The sequence below is a fragment of the Saccostrea cucullata genome, unplaced genomic scaffold (genome assembly GCF_032062105.1).
Source record: "Saccostrea cucullata isolate Sc308-1 unplaced genomic scaffold, CSIRO_AGI_Scuc_v1 ctg1524, whole genome shotgun sequence".
NCBI lineage: Eukaryota > Metazoa > Mollusca > Bivalvia > Ostreida > Ostreidae > Saccostrea > Saccostrea cuccullata.
Genome location: NW_026939658.1, coordinates 21044 through 42414, shown reverse-complemented (window position 1 = coordinate 42414; position 21371 = coordinate 21044). Strand labels below are relative to the sequence as shown.

The following is a 21371-nucleotide window of genomic DNA, read 5'->3' as shown; positions in this document are numbered from 1 at the left end:
ATCTCCCACCCAAATACTATATATATTATAACAATTGCTTTCAGATAGTTTAAACACTATGAATAGTCTGAAATATTTGATTACATAGTGATATCTATCATATTTATCGTTTGTGCGTAAAAGTTCGCATTATGGACTCCGTTTTAGGCCCGTAAACATGAAGTATCTAAACTCCATACAAACTCTAAACAGGGCGGTATTTGTGGGACGATATCTTTTAAATCAGTCAAGAAATCCCATGACAGGACAGTTTTATTAATGTTAAGCACATATCAAATTAGTAATATAAAAAATACGAAAAAAAAAATCACGGACAGGAATTCTTTCTGCAAAAGGTCCTGTTCCTCCTTACATATATCTTCAAAACAATTGTACATATCTTTGAAACAATTGAAGAAACGCATAATTCAATTGAATTATCTTTAATTGAATTTAAGATAGTTGTAAGTCCATTTAAGATAGGTGTAATTTATTAAAACGTAAGTTTAATTATTTAGAAATAAGTATTATTATCTTGGACCTATCAGGTGTCTTTAATTCATTTATACGCATCTTCAATTCCTTTAGAGACGGGTATAATTATTTGAAGATACATGTTAATTATGCATTCCATACTTTTGGTCGGTTTTTAATGCACAGCAAAATCCAATAAAAGTCGGAATACATGGTATGGAAAATTATTCAAATATATTAACTTTTGAAAATTGACTTGGAGGACGTTGGCGGGAGAACAATACTATCATTCATAGTTCTTTCTATTTAATTTTTTAAACCAAAACATTTGTACATAAGAGATAAATAGAGGCTTGATGTTGAATTAGATAATTATAACACAATGTTGTAATTTACAGAGAGACCTCCCTGACAGAAGGAAATCAACACGGGATTCTTGAACCACAGGAAGATGCATAGATTGGTGTTACAGAAATCTGTCAGAGTGTCAGGTGTTAGTAAGTGTCGTCACATTACACAAGTGTCAACAGACCGGGTCTGGATCAGTGATTATAAAGGCAATCTCATCTTAACAAATACGAATGGTGACAAACTAGATCATGTGACAGATTTAACTGAATATGGTGGTGGAACACATACTGTGACTGATGAAGGATATTTAATTTATATAGACAGTAACCGTGACATCAACAAACTGTCTAACGATCAAGTTAAGACCACAGTGATACCGTGCACAGAACCATGGGAACCATACTGTGTCTACAGCTCCCCCTCTACTGGAGACCTGCTGGTCGGGATGAAGAATACTGATACAAGGATATGCCAGGTAATCCGTTACACTAACACAGGACAACACATACAAACCATACAGCATGACAATACAGGTCAGGAACTGTATAGTTATCCTATCTACATCACAGAGAACCGCAATGGAGATGTCATTGTGTCTGACTATTGGGATAGTGCTGTAGTGGTGACAGACAGTAGAGGCAGATATCGCTTCTCCTACACAGGTCCTACATCAGGATCACAACTAGATCCATGGGGAATCTGTACTGACGCACTGTCACACATCCTGGTGTGTGATCTTAACACCAATACAGTACATATCATTGACAAAAACGGTCTCTTTCTGTCACAGTTAGAGCCAAAACAACACGGGATAGACAGACCACTGGGCCTGAGTTATGATGACAACACCGGGTCTTTAGTGGTTGGATCTAAGGACAGCAACACAGTGAACATCTACAGACTTATCCATGGAGGGGATAATCTGACTGGTAAGTAGTACTGAAGTACAATGTTTTCTTACAAGGTTTAGTGTGTACTATATTATATTATAATATATTACAGTCATTGTTTTGTGTGCAATAATAAGACATAAAGGAATTATCATACTGATATTTTTACATTTTTAAGTGTAATTACATTACATGATTAATTGAGTTCTTGCGTTTTTTTGACAAGAAATGTTTTAAGATGATAATAATTTATTAGTAATAATAAATACCTAATACGTTTTGGATGATATACAAGAAATTTAATTACGGTTATTTTAATAAGTACATACACCCCTTCTAATGTTATTGTGATTTAAATTCAAGACACGCGGTTTAGGTTGACCCATTCAAAGGTTATAGAATGAAACCTGTTTTATGAATTGGTATAGTCTGTTTGAAAATCGTCTGTTTCTTTTGAAAAGATGTCCTGTAAAAAATGTGTTTCCAGACCTTTCTGAAAGACTTTCATGATTTTCAACAGAAAATGGTGGCTAAAGGGGGGTGGGGTAAAATAACAATATATCTGAAAATTAGAGCACACTAGCGACCATAAAAATGTGTAATATCATCTACACTGACAAACCTTTGTTTGCCTTATATGGCTATTGTTATTAATACGCACATAGGTTCTTACCACGAGCAACTGACCAATCCTTGAATAGCAACGTTTACGCCAAATACATGTTTATATTTTACTTTGAACACGTGGTTCAGGTCAATCTGTGATCACGTCAATGGAGTGTAAAATTAAAAAAAAATTCTTATGAACAAAATACAATAAATAGAAATTATGAAAGATGTCAAGGGCGTTTTTAATCTTTGGTTCATTAGACAAAAATATGTTTAATAAAATGTACTTTGTGTCAAATCCAGAACACTAACGCTTCAACAAGAGTAAGGAAAACGAGCAGCATCACATACATTTAAATGGACGAAACAGTTTTTACATAACTATACTCGTGGTCATGTGTTTTGACCAGGGAATCCACCTGACAATTGTATTCACAGATAGTACAACAAAAGAATAAATAGAGACACAAATCGCTTTCAATTGCATTATGACTTTGAGAAACCTAGACTTCCATCGTTTATCCAACAAATGAATTGTGTGTCATTGTGAGCATGAAAATAATCAATTTTAAAAAATGCTTTTCATTTACGAAATGGATGGGAAAATGGTCTTTGTGTCTTTCCGATCGCCTTAAAATTTTCCTTTTCATTCAAGCGTAAAATTCCTGTAGTATTCGTTATGACCCATAATGCAATTCTCATTCAGCTGATTGGTCAGTTAAAGTCATGTTGGTGCCTCATTTGCTAATCTGACGCCAAAAAATATAGTCCCGGTTCCCATGCTAGAATATTTGTCCTAAAAGAAATTTTAATTCATGACTGCAGAATTTGTATCATAGAGAACACTTATTTAAGTTTGAATGAATTCCAGAGAGATCGATTGAAGTGCATTTCTACAGATGTTATAGGGTGGTGAAAACTGAAACGCTAAGAGTTCCGTTTACATGTATTAATGTTACGTAAAATGAAAGGATGTACAAATTGTTTTGATCAAAATAAAAGTATGCTGGGTCAAACTGTCAAGAAAGATATGAAGATTTCCGTACTAGAAAGAACAGCATTTTGAATATTTAAAAATGAAATAAATGGAAAAAAACAAATAGTATTCAAGCTCAAAACTTCTTCAAACAATACAAAATTGGAGTAGAGCAAACAACTTTGTTGTGTTTGACAAACTACTCTTGATTTAATAATTGACATAGATTGTGCCCTACATCATATATAATGTAGTATAATGTGTGAAGTTCCCTGACTGTCTAATGATTAATTGTATAACTCTCATTAGTCCCCTATCCCTACTTATAGGCAGTATATACGGTAGATAGTGTCCTATATCATGTTTAATGTAGTATAAAGTGTTAAGTTCTCTGACTGTCTAATGGTTTGTTGTATAACTCTCATTAGTACCCTACCCCTACTTATAAGCGAGTATATACGTAGATTGTGTCCTATATCATGTATAATGTAGTATAAAGTGTTAAGTTCTCTGACTAGTTAATGGTTTGTTGTATAACTCTCATTAGTACCCTACCCCTACTTATAGGCAGTATATACGGTAGATGGTATCCTTCATAAAGCATAATGTGGTATAAAGTGTTAAATTCTCTGACTGTCTAATGATTTGTAAAATATTTCTCATTGATACTGTGTTCTATTTGGGTTAACATAATATTTTCATATTCCTCTGCTAGATGGTTTGTAGGTTAAATTTTAAGATCACTACAAATGTCAGGTAATGGAAAAATGGCTGTTAAATTGGTTTGGGGTTCATGTCTGTTGGGGGGGGTTATGTCCTATTTCTCATCATTAGATGACATAAACTTTGAATTCATCATACAATGTGTTCAAACAAAAGGATGAGTGCACTTAAACTATGAGAGTTTGATCCCGATGTTTTGCGCAAAATAAAATCCTGATTTTTTTTCATTTGATTTATGTATTATAGGTATTAGACAATGTCTTAAGGAAGGCCCACAATATTACGGATCCGGTTTTTATTTTACACATCGATATAAAATTCTGATTTTCACTTGCCTATTTATTTAAAATCTTTTTGGGTGATTGAAAATGATTTAGCAAGTATATATTTGTTAATTATAGTGTTATTGTGCATGCAAAGCATTTATTATACATTATTTATGGAAAGTAACACGTTGTACTCTGTCCATAAGATCTATATGTCATTTAGTACATACACAGACACAAACTTCTTAACTGCTATTATGGACCTAGATCTTTTTAATTTTCGTTTAGGCAAACTAACTTGAGGTCTATTTTTTGTTTATTTAGAACCTATATCATCCATTTAATCTTTACTTTTTAAAAATTTTGCAATGAATAATTGAAAAAAAAAAATGATTTTCCAAAATAGGGTATACGTCGTCAAAGAACTGTTTTGTTAAAATTCTCTGGTCAGCCATAATAAAGTATGTGTTTTTGTTAACATTAGATATAATTCCCAATAGTTTTAAAGAAAAAATGGCATCTAAACAGTTTGGATTTTGAGAATTATAAAAAATAACGATATTTTGAGATTTTTTTCTGAAAGATGGGGACAGATTCAACATCAATTTGTTAATGTTTTGCAGTAAAGATTTCAAATATTCTCTTGGCAAATAAATATTTTTGATTTTAATAAGTTTTAACATAAATTTTTTATATGATTTGGTGCATAACTAAATGAAATATGATATCACACTTCTTTATGTTCAAGTTTGGCTTCTGAATTTTTATATGTTTTGAGTCATGTTGTATGAAAATTAACCCCCAAAGATATGTCTTTTATGAGTGTTTTCATTTGTTTAAGACTTATTCAAGGTATTGAATTAAAAAAATTATCAGTTTGACAGAAAATTCCGAAAAAACGGACCTACCTTAAGAGCAGATTTTGGTATATCATATTACATGAAAGTACTAAATAATGCCGAGCTACACTAGTTTTTGAGTCAGGGGTCTAACTTTTTTTTCTCATTTCTATTGTTATTCATATCCATACCTGTTTTTAACGACATGGTTTACATCGAGCCGCAATTTGGCCATTCATCTCATTTGCGTAGAATGTGTATTTTAATTTAAACTTAAACATATCAAAAGGACAATGCGGCTCATATAAGTTTTTGAAAAAGTTTCCTAACTACTGTCCGTCAAGGTAGCCTCAATGTCAACAATTGATATTATAATCTCTTTACTCGTGTGACATTCCACGGTTTAATACGCCAACGGTTTCATGGTACATTTCATTGTTTTGTCTGCTAGAGTCAGGAAATGAATACATTAGGTGGTTTGTAGCTTAGATATCTTTAAAGATTACAACAAATTTCATGAAACAGGAAAAAAAGTTGTAAAATATGTGGGGTGTTAATGTAGGTGTTTGTGGTGGGAAGATTGAAATAATAGGTTGGAGATCTGAGGAGGCAATGTCCTAGAACTGATCTTCAGATGATATATGCAGTCTTAAATTAATCCATTTAGACATACAAAGTTCAATCACAGTGACAACAAACATTTTCTACAAAGTTGACAGCTAGATATAGACACCATTGATATTGTTATGGACTTTATATATATAGAGACTTTGATAAATAATGCTTTTTGATTTTAAAAATAATATGTTTAATAACTTTTAATGTTTATTTCATGTCTTGATTATCGTTCTTTGTTGTTATGTATAGATGTCGCTTTAATTTAATCACGTGATCATTATACTTGTATAGAAACCATGATTTTTGTTAATTTGTTAGTCGGTTGGCTCGCGTGGTTCTGAATAAGAACCATAGTTCTTGGATAAGGAAACAAATATATAGATAGAAAGTCCTGAATAAGGCAAACGTTCCTGAATAAGGAAATATCAAAGCTTTCATCCTGAATAAGGATTCAAATTGATTGATGCTGTGCCTTACTGACGCCATATGTTTACAATTGATGACTGATAGACTTCCAATAAATTATATAAAAGTTACAACATCTTTTCATTCCAAGAAGTTAGAAATCAAAAGAACCCCGTAACAGATTGGTGGCAGCGGTGGGATTGGAAACTATCAGCCTTCATACAAAATGGCATCAGGAGGCGAAGAAAAAGAAAAAAACAGAATTGGAGTAATATAGCGAAGCGGCGCAAAAACGGAAATCAGTGCGCGACTCTGGCATTGAAGATACCGCAGATGTTAAGATAGTGGAAGAAGAGAGTCCTCCAAGGTTATCATGGGATTATGCGAATCTTTATTTATCGGGCAAGGGACCAAGTGAAGGTGCGCGTTTGACTGAGAAAATGCGTTCTCAAGGAGGTGCCAGTATGTTGCGCACGCCGCATGACCGTCGTACGTCAAGGGATATACTTAGATCAAGAGGACGTACGCCGGTAATGGACGGATCGTACCTGGATCCAACGGAATATAAAGACGACGAATATCCAATCTCAGCAAAGCCAGACACGAAATCAGGTAGAATGACATCTTTTAAGTTATCTACAAGCAATCAAGACAAGAAAGAAGATGTAACAATACAGACGAATAGGCAATCTATAGAAATGTTACAGGATGATCTAGTAGCGACATCAAATGAAGTTATACGATTACAAGAAGATTTCAAGAAAGTGACAGACGCCAAAGCGGTAGAAAAATCGAGCGAAGAGCGTAAAGGCAAAGGTATTGCCGCTGATACAAAGATAAAATTTACAGATAGTCATCAAAGTACTAATAGAGAGCTGGCAGGAAACCGTGATTCAAAAGGAACATATCAGCAGAGAGTGTCCACAGAGAGAAAAACAGAGAAAAAACCCTAATGAGCAAGAGTCAACACAGAAGAAGTCTGACCAGTCGTCAGTACCAACCTGTCAGATAAGGAGTGGTTGCTCAACATCAATATACTCTGGACTATATATCCCGACCAATGTAAATGGAGTAGACGCTAATTTCATAGTAGACTCTGGAGCTTCTGTTACAGTAGTATCTTATGAAACATATGATGCTATTCCTTCATTGAGTCAGCCAGAATTGCAAGCAACACGTCATGTACTCACTTTAGCAGATGGCAAGATATTAGAAACGACAGGGTCGACAATTTTTGAATTTAGAATAGGAGAAAAGATTATAAAACACGAAGCAGTCGAATCAGCGATTAGATGATCTGGTATTTTAGGACAAGACTTCATGATTGAGCATAAATGTATGCTCGATCTAAAATCAATGACCCTTAAGTTCGAATACGAAGTGATCAATGTACATTTGGAGCAAAATATGCAATGTTGCAGAGTTTTGCTTCATGAAACTTCAGTCATACCGGCCAGAAGCGAGTGTATAGTGATGGGAAATGTGATAAATCGAGACAGCAAGAGACCATTACCTTTATTTGGGATTGTGGAACCATGCCAGACTTTTAGCCAGAAGACAAAAACTATGATGGACAGATCACTGGTATCTGCAGACACTGGCGGGGCTGTTCCATTGAGGATCCTTAATCTACAAGATAATCCATTAGTTGTATATAAAGGGACAGTTGTAGGGGTATTTGATCCAATAAGAACTACATTACCATCAAACAATGAAGAGACAACGCAAGATACGAGTCTACCTGGCCACATTCAAAACTTGCTAAATGATGCAGAGAACCTCTCTCCAAGCCAAAGAAAGCAAGCTCAATCTTTCCTGTTAAAGCATGCTAAGCTTTTTGCTGAAAAGGGCGCTGATCAAGGGCACACAACCTTGATCAAACATAAAATCAATACGGAAAATGAAAAGCCGATTCGTCAACAGCGAAGACGTGTACTATTCCATCTAAAGAAGGAAATTGACAACCAAATCGATAACATGCGTACAAACAATATTATCAGACCGTCTTCAAGTCCGTGGGCTAGTCCAGTCGTACTTGTACGTAAGAAGGATGGAACTCTAGGATTCTGTATTGTCTTTAGGACACTGAAAAATGTAACGGTAAAGGATACGTACCCTTTACCTAGGATTGATGAGTCTTTGGATGCTCTAGGGGGATCGAAGTGGTTCTCTACACTAGATATGATGAGCGGGTATTGGCAGATAGTAGTCGACGAGTATGACAAGTAGAAGACCGCCTTCACATCACATAGGGGACTTTTCGAGTTTAACGTAATGCCCTTTGGCTTATGTAATGCGGCAGGAACATTTGAACGAATCATGCAGACTGTCTGCGCTGGCCTGAGATGGGATATCTGCTTAATTTATCTAGACGATGTAATCGTGTTCAGTTCTACATTTGATCAACAATTAGAGACTTGACACGGTATTTAAAAGACTCCATGCAGCAGGACTTAGATTGAGAAGTAAAAAATGCAGTTTGTTTAAACACAGGGTACCGTACTTGGGCCATATCATACAAGAACAAGGTGTTGAAACTTACCCAGGAAAGGTAAGGAGCATACAAACTTGGCCAACACCAACCAACGTTGGAAATATACGCAGTTTCCTCGGCTTATGCTCCTTTTACAGGAGATTTGTGAGGGGATTTGCCTCTGTTGCTAGGCCATTACATAATCTGACACACAAAGATAAGAAGTTCTTATGGACTAAGGAGTGTGAAACGGCTTTTCACGATCTCAAAAGAGCGCTTACCACAGCACCTGTTCTTGCACTGCCAGACTTTTCTGAAACATTTATTCTAGACGCGGATGCATCTGGCGATGACATTGGTGCCGTTTTAAGTCAATCGAAAGACGGAATTGTACGAGTCATCTCTTATGGAAGCAGGTCCTTAACCAAATCGGAGAAAAGGTACAGCATTACACGAAAAGAACTATTGGCAGTTGTACATTTTATCAAGGCGTACAGACCCTATCTATATGGAAGACATTTTGTGTTACGCACGGATTACAGCGCCTTGAAATGGATGATGAGCTTCAAAGAACCAGAAGGACAGTTGGCCAGATGGCTGGATAGTTATCGGAGTATGACTTTGAGATGTGTCATCGAGCTGGTAGGCTACATGGAAATGCTTACGCACTCTCAAGGATTGATCACAAGGCTATGTCAGAGAACAAATGCAATATGAAGCCAGTTGCAGCAATTACCATGGAAACGTCAGAGCATGATATAAAGCAACAGAAAGCAGATGACTATGAAATCGCAGAAGTGAAGAAGTGGATTGAGAATACCAAAAAGCCAGACTGGAACACAATATCGACATGTAGCGTGAGCTTGAAAGCATATTAGGCTCAATTCGACCAGTTGTCAATTAGAGACGGAATTCTCTATAGAGATTGGTTCACTAATAATGGGAAAGTTCAAAAAGAGCAACCTGTAGTGCCATATTCCCTCAGGGCAACGATTATGAAGTACTGCCATGATGCACCATCTGGCGGGCATCTAGGAAGACAATAGACTCTTACGAAAATTAAACAAAAGTTTTACTGGCCAGGGATGTCAGAAAATGGTGTGCATCCTGCTACAAATGTGCTAAGAGAAAGAAATATTGTTAAACGCCACGTGCACCCATGCAAGTAACGGGAGTTGGTGAGCCTGGAGAAAAAGTTGCTATTTTGGGGTCTTTGCCAACATTAAACAGAGGAAATAAGTACATTTTGGTGATTCAAGATTACTTCACCAAATGGGCAGAAGCCGTTCCACTGCAGGATATGGAGGCACAAACTGTAGCTCGAGCATTCATTGACAATTTTGTCACCAAATTTGGTGTACCCAAAACGCGACATACCGATCAAGAACGTCAATTCGAGTCGAGATTATACCAGCAACTGTGTGAAATACTTGAAATCAACAAGACACGAACGACCCCTTACTATCCCTAATCTGATGGTATGGTCGAGCGCATGAATCGCACAGATGAGAATATGATCGCCGCGCACGTCGACTCCAACCAGAAGAATTGGAGTGATCACCTGCAATTAGTTTGTATGGCATACAGGGCTACACAACATGAAAGTTCAGGTTTTACTCCTAATTATTTAACGTTTGGACGAGAAATTGTACTTCCTGTAGAACTGCTGGCTGGACTGCCAGCTAAGACCAATGTATTAGTCACCTTGAAAATTCATTGGCATTGGCACATGATATAGCTAGGAAGAATTTGGGTGAAAGTTTGAAACAACAGAAATTTAGATTTGATTCTAAGCTTTCCTGGAAGAAGTTTGACATTGGTAGCAAAGTATGGTTGTATACTGTAAAACGGATTAAAGGCATTTCACCGAAATTCCAAATGTGATGGACAGGGCCTTACACAGTTTTAAAGAAAATCAGCGATGTTACATATCAGATAGTTAAGGGCAAAGATTATCTGGTTGTTCATGTTGACAGGTTAAAGAATTACATTAGTCGCGAGGAAAGTCAAGAACAAACAACTCAAAATTTCAGGAAACAAGATGCCACTGAAACACCACACGTTCCATACGTTATTATTGACCCTATCAGTGCTCCGTACATTGAGTGCATCGCAGAGACCCCGTCGACGTTAACGACGCTGTAGATTCGGAAGATCAAAAGATACACAGCGAAACGACCACCCGATCTGAAAGGCGATGCCGAAAGCCCAGACACTTTAAAGATTTTCAGCTGTACCACGTGAGGGAATCAGACAAAACATCAAAGGAAGGACAGTTCATTCATTCTCATTTGCAGTCTTGCAGTCGGATGGCGAGGACGAAGAATACCGTAAGGAAAGTAACCGCCATGCATAAGTATCCACTTTGTATCGAGATGTTCCAGAGTCCTGAAGAAGTGTCAGAGATTATTTGCCAAAAGCACGACAAAAGAATCAAGTGTGCCACTGTGATTACACGTCAGAGAGAACTGCCGATATGAAGAGACATTACGAGCATCGACATTCAGCACACACACACACAGACAAAGAGAAACCGAGGCAAAAACCTAAGGATGATTGTACGATCCGGCGCCGCACTCAGCCGATGCCTGTCTTCAACCCGAAGAGAGACAAACCAGCGACACACAGCCATGTGCAGACATCTGTAAGTTGTGAAACGAGGGCAGGATTGCCACAGAAGGATGCCACCGTGCAGTGCGACCGAGAGACACCTACCTTGTGCGATGCATCTACCCATTGCAGTGGAGTTATTATGAAGAAGAGGCAAATTTCGGAGACGGAATGGACCGAATTTGAGTTATAATGTGAACATTTTATTAACTTTTTAAATTGTGATACTATTTTCATTTAATTTAGCGATTAGGGACGAATCTCAAGGAGGTGTGGGTTATGTTATGGACTTTATATATAGAGACTTTAATAAATAATACTTTTGTGATTTTAAAAATAATATGTTTAATAACTTTTAATGTTTATTTCATGTCTTGATTATCGTTCTATGTTGTTATGTATAGATGTCGCTTTAATTTAATCACGTGATTATTATACTTGTATAGAAACCATGATTTTTGTTAATTTGTTAGTCGGTTGGCTCGCGTAGTTCTGAAGAAGAACCATAGTTCCTGAATAGGGAAACAAACATGTAGATAGAAAGTCCTGAATAAGGCAAACGTTCCAGAATAAGGAAATATCATAGCTTTTATCCTGAATAAGGATTCAAATTAATTGATGCTGTGCCTTGCTGACGCCATATGTTTACAATTGATGTCTAAAAGACTTCCAATAAATTATATAAAAGTTACAACATCTTTTCATTCCAAGAAGTTAGAAATCAAAAGAACCCCTTAACAATATAACACAGCTCTATCTAGGAATCATGTTGTGTATTTCTGTAGCAGGTGTATACATTTTGCGTTGATCTCGACGCAAAATGTAATAACACAAAATGTAATAATCTTAAAATCGTGTTATCACATTTTGTGTTGATCACGAGTTGATCTCGACGCAAAATGTAATAATCCAGGTTTACTACATTTCGTGTTGTTATTACATTTAGCGTTGTAACATAGGTGACATGAGTAATGTTTGCAAAACAAAGTGGCAGAATCATAAAATTGTGACTCAATGTTGAAAATGTGTGCAACTTTTGTATGGAATCGCATAAAAATGACAAATGGTGCATATCTAAGCAGCAAAGAATACTTAAGATTTCTTAATAACTTACGGATTAATTAATTATGCTATTTCCATTCAAAAAAATTATATCAATCCATGCATCATTTTTGTTTGTTTGTGCTATGTATCCTTAAAGGGGGAGGAAAATAAGCACCTCCTTCAAATTTATCTGGTCTTAGAACTTCTGTCGATCATCTGAAATTAAGCCTGGGATTGGATACTTTGATTTGATTGACATTTAGCTGGCTGCTGTTGTGTATATCTTGTGTACCTTGTCTGGAGATCGTACAGACCATCGAATGAACATTCAGTCTTTTGATGTCTACCGCTTATGCCAACGTGATAAGAAGCGATCAAATCGTTGTTTTCTTTTTTTAATATTCATAAGAATATGCCATAAATATAAAATCAGTCTATCAAATCAAATAAATGACAAGAAAATCAAGGCTATAAAATATATATTATAAATTTAAGTTTAAACGGGAGGACTTCATATCACAATTACAATTGATAATTTTAATTTCCGTGTCAAAACATGAGTTAACGTACATTTATACCTCTATTAATTAACAAAATAAACCGACCAACATTTTAAGCTATTATCATGGAATTAAATAAAATTATGATTTGAAACAAGTATGACAACATTGTAACATTGTTCATGCGTCAAGCGAATTTATATTGATAAGATACAACCTGTACGTGTCGCTTTTCTTCGAGACATGGTAACGAAATTACGGTATAATAATAATTAAGTTTTAGAAGAGAAATTACTCGGAATATAACATCTTGCTTTGGATTTAATGTTTGAAATTAATAATGAATCCCGAAAGAAAAAAGAAGATGATTCTTTTCCCGTTTCATAGCTGTCGGGGAATCAACCCCGGTCCGAAGCCCTTGCCATTTTTACAGATCATGCGTTATGGAAAAAATCAATTAGGGTTTATCTTAGAAAGATATTTATTTAGACAATTATATTTCTACTTCAACATTTTATTCCCAAAACATCGTTTCTAAGTTTCATTGTTATTACCGAGAGACTGTTTTATGATTCACTTTCTTCTTTCGTTCTGCTAGACGACGTGTAATTTGAATTACTTTCATTTTTGTCGCCAGATTACAAGGACAGATTTTGGTGCTAAATGTATTTTCGTTAAAACACTTCATTAAGAAACACACCGTATATAAAAAATGTCGAATTATGTCGAATTATTAAAAATATCAATTATTTTAGAAGAGAGAAATTGAGGAGGATTCTGTCTGTATCAAAAAATGCTTTATTTGGCATTTCAATTCATGAGCTAAACATGAAAAAAATGGTCTCGGTTTACAAAGTAGTAGGAAAACGCATACAGGTAATACACGCAGGGGCTCAGGTAACATCCTGTGTATATAGGTAGTATACAATAGCCAGCGTCGTTCCCTCGAGGCTTCTCGGCCGCTTCGATTAAGCTCCACCCCACACCAAATTTACCTGAGGAAAACCGTACGGTTGAAAACCTCGGCCTTTAATAGGTTAAATATTCTCAAGTCGGCCAATCGTCGCCCGATCATTGAGCTCTGAGGTACGGTTTGATTTTAACTGTCGGCCGAAATTTTCAACACACTTATTGTCCAACGGCGGACGACCGATTTAATAAACTGACCGCCGATGGTCGGACGATGATCAAAGGTTGGTCGACGGATAACTGCAGTTGAAGAAATCGGCCCCTGACGCATGAAAAATTATAAATTGGACCGATGGACACAAATTTGGTCGGCCGACAAAAAAATAGGTCAAAATCAGCCAAGACAACAGCCGATGAACTGATGGTCGGGCGATGATCAAAGGTTGGTCGACGGATAACTGCAGTTGAAGAAATCGGCCCCTGGCGCATGAAAAATTATAAATTGGACCGATGGACACAAATTTGGTCGGCCGACAAAAAAAAAGGTCAAAATCAGCCAAGACAACGGCCGATGAACTGACGACTGTAACCCGAAGACTCCCATTTTTGCTTTAAAATCCGTCGGCCTTGGTCGTTTTTGGAAATGTGACTGGGGTTTAAGTCATAATATATCTTTTAAGAATTAAGAAACTAATTGAATATAATTCATAGTAATTTTTATATTCATGATATGCATATTTAAAAAATAAAAGGAAAATCAGAATTATCTAAAGATTTTTTTAAAGGAAGTTTAGTAACAAAGGCTAAGATATTGTCCATGTAATATAAAGGTATAAGTACTTCATTGTGAAAAAAATTCTCAGCTTTGTTCTTCTTGAGATGTAAGAGAAAATTTAATTTCTTGAAGGTGATTTCACGCGATATCAATACAAGATTTTTTTGTGACCTTACAAAAATTATCTTATTAACTTCTGAATTTTATATCTTTTAAAATAAAGAGACTTCTGGGATGTCATTTGACAAAAGTTTAAACAATTTATGGACAATTATTTTTCAAGTAGAAAAACTATATATATTTTTTCGCGATTAGAATCCGACTAACAGCGGCTTTAAAGTTTGTTAGATGAAATAGCATTACCTATATTAGTAGACTTACTTCAGACAAGATTTTTTTTCCATTTTTTTTTAATGTTTATTTTCATACATTTCTCTTAGCCCATGAGGTATATATATGACCAAAGCAACAAAAATTATCAGATAATAGTCTTGAATTGATGTCAGAAGTTAAAATATAAAAATAACAGAGTTACATATTTCTGAAATGCCTACAAAATGGATTCAAACATTCAAACAAAATTTCAAATTCTGCTTCATGTGTGTGTTCTGATGTCTATTCTGTGAACATGTCTGCTTTTTGTTATAGATCCAAGCAGTGATGATATAAATAAAGTGGATGAGTTGAAGAAGTTTCTGAGGAAGGAGAAGACAACTGTTTCCCATGCCAGAGGAATACTTGTTGGATGTGCTGAGGCTGGAAAAACAACGCTACTGAAGAGATTAAGAGGGCAAACTCTAACTCTAAATGAAATAACAGAGTCCACCAGGGGACTGGAAGTCCATCAACATCTCTATATTGTTAGAGATAAAGTTTTAGAAGGTAAAAATAATTTCTGACTCATATTCACAGACAAGTCACTTTATTATCAGAAGAAACCAATTTGAGTTTTTACCTCACCTGAGCTGAAAGCTAAAATGAGCTTTTCTGATTGTCCCTCCTCCGTAAACTTTTCAGTTTCAACTTTTAATCAAGAATCAGAAGCCAATTTTTAAATAAAGTTAGTTTAAGGGTAGATAATAAAAAAATGGATGCCTGGATTGGTATATATTTTTGGCCTAATTTCATTGAAAATGATGCAAATAATAAATTTCTAATAATAACAAAAAATTGTAAACCTTCTGTGATGTTCAAAATTTTGCCTCTCTGCAAACCATCTTTATTAATTTATACAAATTTTTCTCACTTCACATCTCATTTTTGTGAAAATATGAATAAAAAATTAAAAAAGTACTTGGTGAAAGTTATTCATTTTACTCATTAAAACATTTTGTTAATTTCATATCTTTTGACAAAAGTTTGTTTGTATCATCTGTCCTTAAAACATAGTTTAAAACATCCTTGCATGAACGATATGGAGTTAACAAAGAGTCCTGAAGAACTCAATTTCATGCAAATAATACACACATATACCTCACATGAGGCGTAAAGGTCAAAAGTAAAATGCTGCAAGGCTAAAGCTTATTTTGTGTTTCTTTGTATAATAAATATAATAGGCTTTATAATCTTTCGTAAATTCTATGATCGATACAATGACCTTGTCAGCAAATACAATTTATCATTGAATGAAGTGCTGACTGACGTTTTTCATACCAATTGTTAGTCCATTATTTATACACTGAATTGACCACGGATTTTTTCCGTTATTTCCTGATTATGACAACGAGCACACGGCGGGTGTGACCGGTCGGCAGGGGATGCTCACTCCTCCATGGCACCTGATCCCACCTCTGATGTTTCGGAGGTCCGTGTTTGCTCTGCTCTTATTTTGTATATTTGTTTAATGGAAGTTGAGATTGAATACTGTTCGTTATTTCCATATCCTTCTTTATACTCTGTGATACTGTAAATAATTTACTCAATGACTGAAATAAAGGTTTTATGAAAATTTAACAAAATTATTAAATGCTGCTCATTCGGCCATTCACCAATTTTTTAAAAACTTTGAAAATAACAGTTTAAGGATTGTCCAAAACGTTCGTGGACAATGACGTTTTTGTGAAACTATATTGTTCTATATAAATCTGTTGTATATCAAAATATTTCTTATGAAAAACCAAGTCAAAATAAATTAGTTTTTATTAATGGAAAGTAGTATTTTTGCAGAAATCGGGTTCTTCAAAGGTCGCAGATAGTGAGCACGGAACAAGGTTAAAATGATGCAAACTTTGATATAAAGTGTTTGGATGAAAATGATTATTTTCTATATAAAACATGTCAAAAATTAATGAAAATTTTATGTAACACAATTAAAGAGGCTATAAACATTTTATGATATCTTAAGTATCGCTTACTATATAGACAACGAATTTACTAAAAGAAAACCCTAACAAGTACGTGTCAAAACTCAACAGAAAAAGCGATGTCGGCCGTTAGCACGGGGCAGCATCCGATCAAAAAATTAAGTTTTATGACGGTTGAAACGACGTAAGAGAAAAAAAATATTAATATTTTGTTAAAACAACTCAATATTATTAAAATGAATTTAGTGTATCTATTTGGGATTGGTAAATACGATTTTTCAACGGTGTGTACAAATTAAAAGACACTACAAGAATTAAAATACACATGTAATATACCGAAATTGAAGATTTCTATAATAATTTATGACATTGTTATAAATCTAGCGCAGCGTCGGACTGGGCTGTGCAGTGTAAATATACAAACTGTTTATTTAGATGACGCTTGTAAATTTTTGTGCATTGTTTTGAGTTTTAAAAATTAAATAAATTGTAATCTATACTTAAAGATTATTGCTAGCACTTCGAAGTACGTTGTGCCTTAAAAAGGAAATGTAGTGTGTGTCCATTAACATGTGTTAAGTCAAAATACAAATATATGTTTGACGTTATATTGAAATTAGCTTAACGTCAGACTGGTCCGTGCGCACAATCTGCGTTCTTTAAAGACCCCGATTTTTATAAAAATATTAATTTTCATCAATAAAAATTGAATCATTCTGACTTATTTTTTCATGAGAAATATTTTGATATACAATAGATGCATATAGCACCATTTATTTCAGCATAAACGTCATTGTCCACGAACTTTTTGGACAACCCTCATATATTTTAATAACCATTTATTAAAGTGAAATAAATTCAAACATTCACATTATAATATTTGACATACAATTCAAAATAAACATTTTCTGACTAAATACAGGATATCACATCATGACCCCGCGGGGTATGGAAGGGTCGCAATCGGGGATTAATTTTTTGCAAAGAAATATCACGAAGAAAATTTTTAAAAATATTAAATATAGACAAACTCGAGTAGTATAAAGCAAAACCTGTTGTATTTGCACCCCTATTATAAAAGTTGTCATATATGTCACATTAGGTAAAGTAATCTTATTCGTGCATTTACAAACCGAGACTTTAAATTGAAAAAAAAAAAATCTCTTTCTATCTTTAGCACATCTCTCCAGTTCTCCCCAAGTTAGCTTCTGGTCCCTCAGTTCTTTTTCAACAAACCTCGACAGTTGGTCTTTGGCCGACAAGGTTTCCTCTTCCCTTCCGGTGTCCATCTAAGGGCAACTTTGTTATGTTGTTGGATGGTTTCCTCAACACATGCCCAAACAATAGCCATCTCCGTTAAGTCAAAACTCAGGTGACTTATGGCTACAATGTATTAATTTTTGCCGGTCTTCGTCGACGTTCGTCATCCATCGGTCATAAATTTTTAATCACTTTTAGCATATATTCTCTTGTAAACCACTGAACCAATTTCAACCAAATTTAGCATTTAGCATATAGCATTTATAGATGAAGGAAAAACAAAAATTGTCAAATTAATGGACCCTGTCCCCCTGATGCCTCAGGGTGGGGCCAAAAGTCATTGCAATATTTAAGAGTTATCTTCTTTACTTCTGGATATCAAGCAGCCAAACTGCTGGCATGATTCTAATCACCATTGAGTATTCTACCAAAGATGTGACATTCATGGCCCTAGGTGCTGGATTCTAGTGCTAGGGCGGGGCTATATAGTTGATATAATGAAAGTGCATAATTCTTTTGTAAATCTTTTATTCTGCTAAACGTAATGTATAGTGATGATGAGCAAGGGTGTGTCTTTTGAAATTGTAAATTTCATGGCTCCAGGGTCAGGAGTTCTAGTTAATTGATATTCTTGTGAAATGCATTCTTTGAAAATCTTTTCTGGTCCTGGGTATAAACCTAATGAATTAATGATATAGTTATGATAAGGAAGAGTGCTTCTCCCAAAACTGAGAATTTCATTGTCCCTGGGTAAGTTGTTTGACGTTAGGATGTGCTCTAATGATTAATATATAAATGTAGTGAAAATGCATGAATTCTTAAAAAATCTTCTGTTCTGCTCGTGAGTATAAAGCTGTGAACTAAGTACATAGTAATGAGAAGGAAGAGTGTTTTTTTTCAAAATTATGAATTTCTTGTCCCTGGTCAGGGGTTCCATGGAGGGTGGCTTATTATGTATCTCTGAGAAGAAAGGAGTGTATATTGCTATGCTGCTGTCTATTGGTTGGTCTGTCTGTCGGTCAACCATCAGTTTCCGTAGTTTTTTGCACACATTGAAATGAAAAATTATATACAAATTGATCTGTTAGAGAACGTACTGCCAAAAGGATATTTGCTTGTTTCTTATCATTTGATTACGCACAATTAAAACTGCATATGATTAATGGACAATATTTCACATTATGTGAATGATCACAAACAATTCTGCATAATTGGTTTGTCAACAATAACTTTGCAGCTACTGTATACAGTTACTATATAACAAGTTTTAAGATGAATAACAAATCTCCCCTTTTTATAGTGGCTGATGATGACTCCCCATTGAAGACATTTATCAGGATAAACGCTGCAGATTTAAAACCAGACCTGAGCAGTGCAGTTGACAGCTCCAATACAAATCAACAAGGGGACAACCTGGAAATGAAAAATACTGATAAAGACACTGAAGTTATTCATAGCACAGAGGAAAAGAAAGAAGAGAAAGTAGAGTTATCTAGCCCACCAACTAAACGCAGAAAAGAAGAGAACTCAGTAGATGTAATGGCCAGTGCTCTCTCCTCAGAAGCTACAGCTATGGTGAAGCATGGAATTTTTCAGAAAATCTTGTCTAATAAGGAAAAATTACCGACTGTTAGCATGCTGGATTTCGCTGGCCAGTTAGCTTATTATGCCTGTCACCAAATTTACGTAACACCAAAGGCCTTCTTCATTCTTGTGTTGGACATGACAAAGAAGTTTGAAGATGTTGTTGATAAAGATAGGGATAACCAGGAAGGATCAATCTTCTCTGTGTGGACTTACAAAGGTAAAACATTCAGCAACTACTTATAATTTTGTTCACGGACAATAACCATCCTGTTACCACTTTACTAAAAAGATTGAAATATTTAAAAAAACATGTTTAGTGCTACTTTTATCTTACGTTAAAAGTACAGCCAGTAGCTCTACAGCCTCCTTTTGTTATAATTATTCTGCAAAAAAACCCTTGATTGAAATATATTCACATAATGAAATGCACACAAAATATATTTTAGAAAAAAGAAGATTGTTAGGAAAATAGTAGATAATAGTAGAAAATGGTAGATATATATTTTAATGTCCCCTTCGAAGGGAGGGCATATTGCTTTGTAGCTGTTCGCGGTCCATGTAGTTTCCATTCATTTTCTTTACAACCGTTGCACATACTAAAATGAAATTTGATATACAGGTTTATCTGATAAATATCTATGTTACATTTTGTTTTGGGTACAATCACATCATTTTTGACAGAGGAATGTACCTTGGACTTTTTTTAATTCTAAATTATTTGCAGTTTCCGTTCACTTTTTCGAAGAGGTTGCACATATTGAAGTGAAATTTATTATAAGTCTAAAAAGATTAAAGATTAGGCGGATGAATATCTAGTTCAAGTTTTGATTTGGGTACGATCACACCATTGTAGACAGAGTTATGCCCTTTTAGACTTAAAAAATTCCAATTTGTTGATGAGGGAGGCATAAGTGTTTCACAAACATCTCTGTTTAAAACACATTTGGTTCATTTTCAAAAATAACTATTGCTATAATTGTCTTTCAGTTTAAGGCAAATGGGGTTCAATAATTGGATAGGGTTATTTCATTGGAGTTAATGACGATTCCATGGGGTAGTCAGTTGTAGTGGGTATCAGTTCATTTCTGTGGATGATCCGATGTGACCCATAAATTGTCGGTTAGTAGTCAGGAATTATAAATCTGTTTTCAGAGGATATTGTCATTGAAATGGTCTTCTTTGCATATGCTGCTTGCCTGAACAAGTACATCACATCGTTATACTTTTTTTAGCTCACTTGAGCCGAAGGCTCAAGTGAGCTTTTCTGATCACATTTTGTCCGTCGTCCATCCGTCTGTCTGTCTGTCCGTCTGTCCGTCTGTAAACTTTTCACATTTTGACCTCTTCTCAAGAACCCTTGGGCCAACTTGGAACAAACTTGGTACAAAGCATTCTTGGGTAAAGGGGAATTTAAATTGTTAAAATAAAGGGCCAATAGAGAGATAATCAAGAAAAGATAAAAATAGGGTGGGGTCATTAAAAAAACTTCTTCTTAAGAACCACTGGGCCAGAAAAGCTGAAACTTGTGTGGAAGCATCTTAAGGTAGTGTAGATTCTAAATTGTTCAAATCATGACTCCTGGGGGAAGGGCGGGGGCACATTGGTGAATCAAAGTTTTTCATAGAAATATAAAGGAAAAATCTTTGAAAATCATCTTCTCAAGAACCACTGGGCCAGAAAACCTGAAACTTTTGTGGAAGAATCCTGGTATAGTGTAGATTCTTAATTGTTCAAATCATGACCCCCAGGGGAAGGGCGGGGCCACAATGATGAATCAAAA

General features: G+C 35.1%; 1 protein-coding gene across 1 annotated transcript; it reads left to right on the top strand.

Moving 5' to 3' along the window:
* Positions 1-904: 904 nt before the first annotated feature.
* Positions 905-19834, top strand: LOC134253519 (uncharacterized). Its single transcript, XM_062736042.1, has 3 exons — positions 905-1733; positions 15090-15323; positions 19305-19834. The coding sequence occupies exons 1-3, from the start codon at positions 905-907 to the stop codon at positions 19832-19834; spliced, it is 1593 nt and encodes a 530-aa protein (XP_062592026.1).
* The last annotated feature ends 1537 nt before the right edge of the window (positions 19835-21371 follow it).

Bases quoted from the DNA above. Each gene is read 5' to 3' on its own strand.
- LOC134253519 (XM_062736042.1), top strand. From the start codon at position 905: ATGCATAGATTGGTGTTACAGAAATCTGTCAGAGTGTCAGGTGTTAGT. The intron at 1,734-15,089 runs GTAAGTAGTACT...TTTTTGTTATAG, and splicing joins TGGAGGGGATAATCTGACTG to ATCCAAGCAGTGATGATATA. The intron at 15,324-19,304 runs GTAAAAATAATT...CCCTTTTTATAG, and splicing joins TAGAGATAAAGTTTTAGAAG to TGGCTGATGATGACTCCCCA.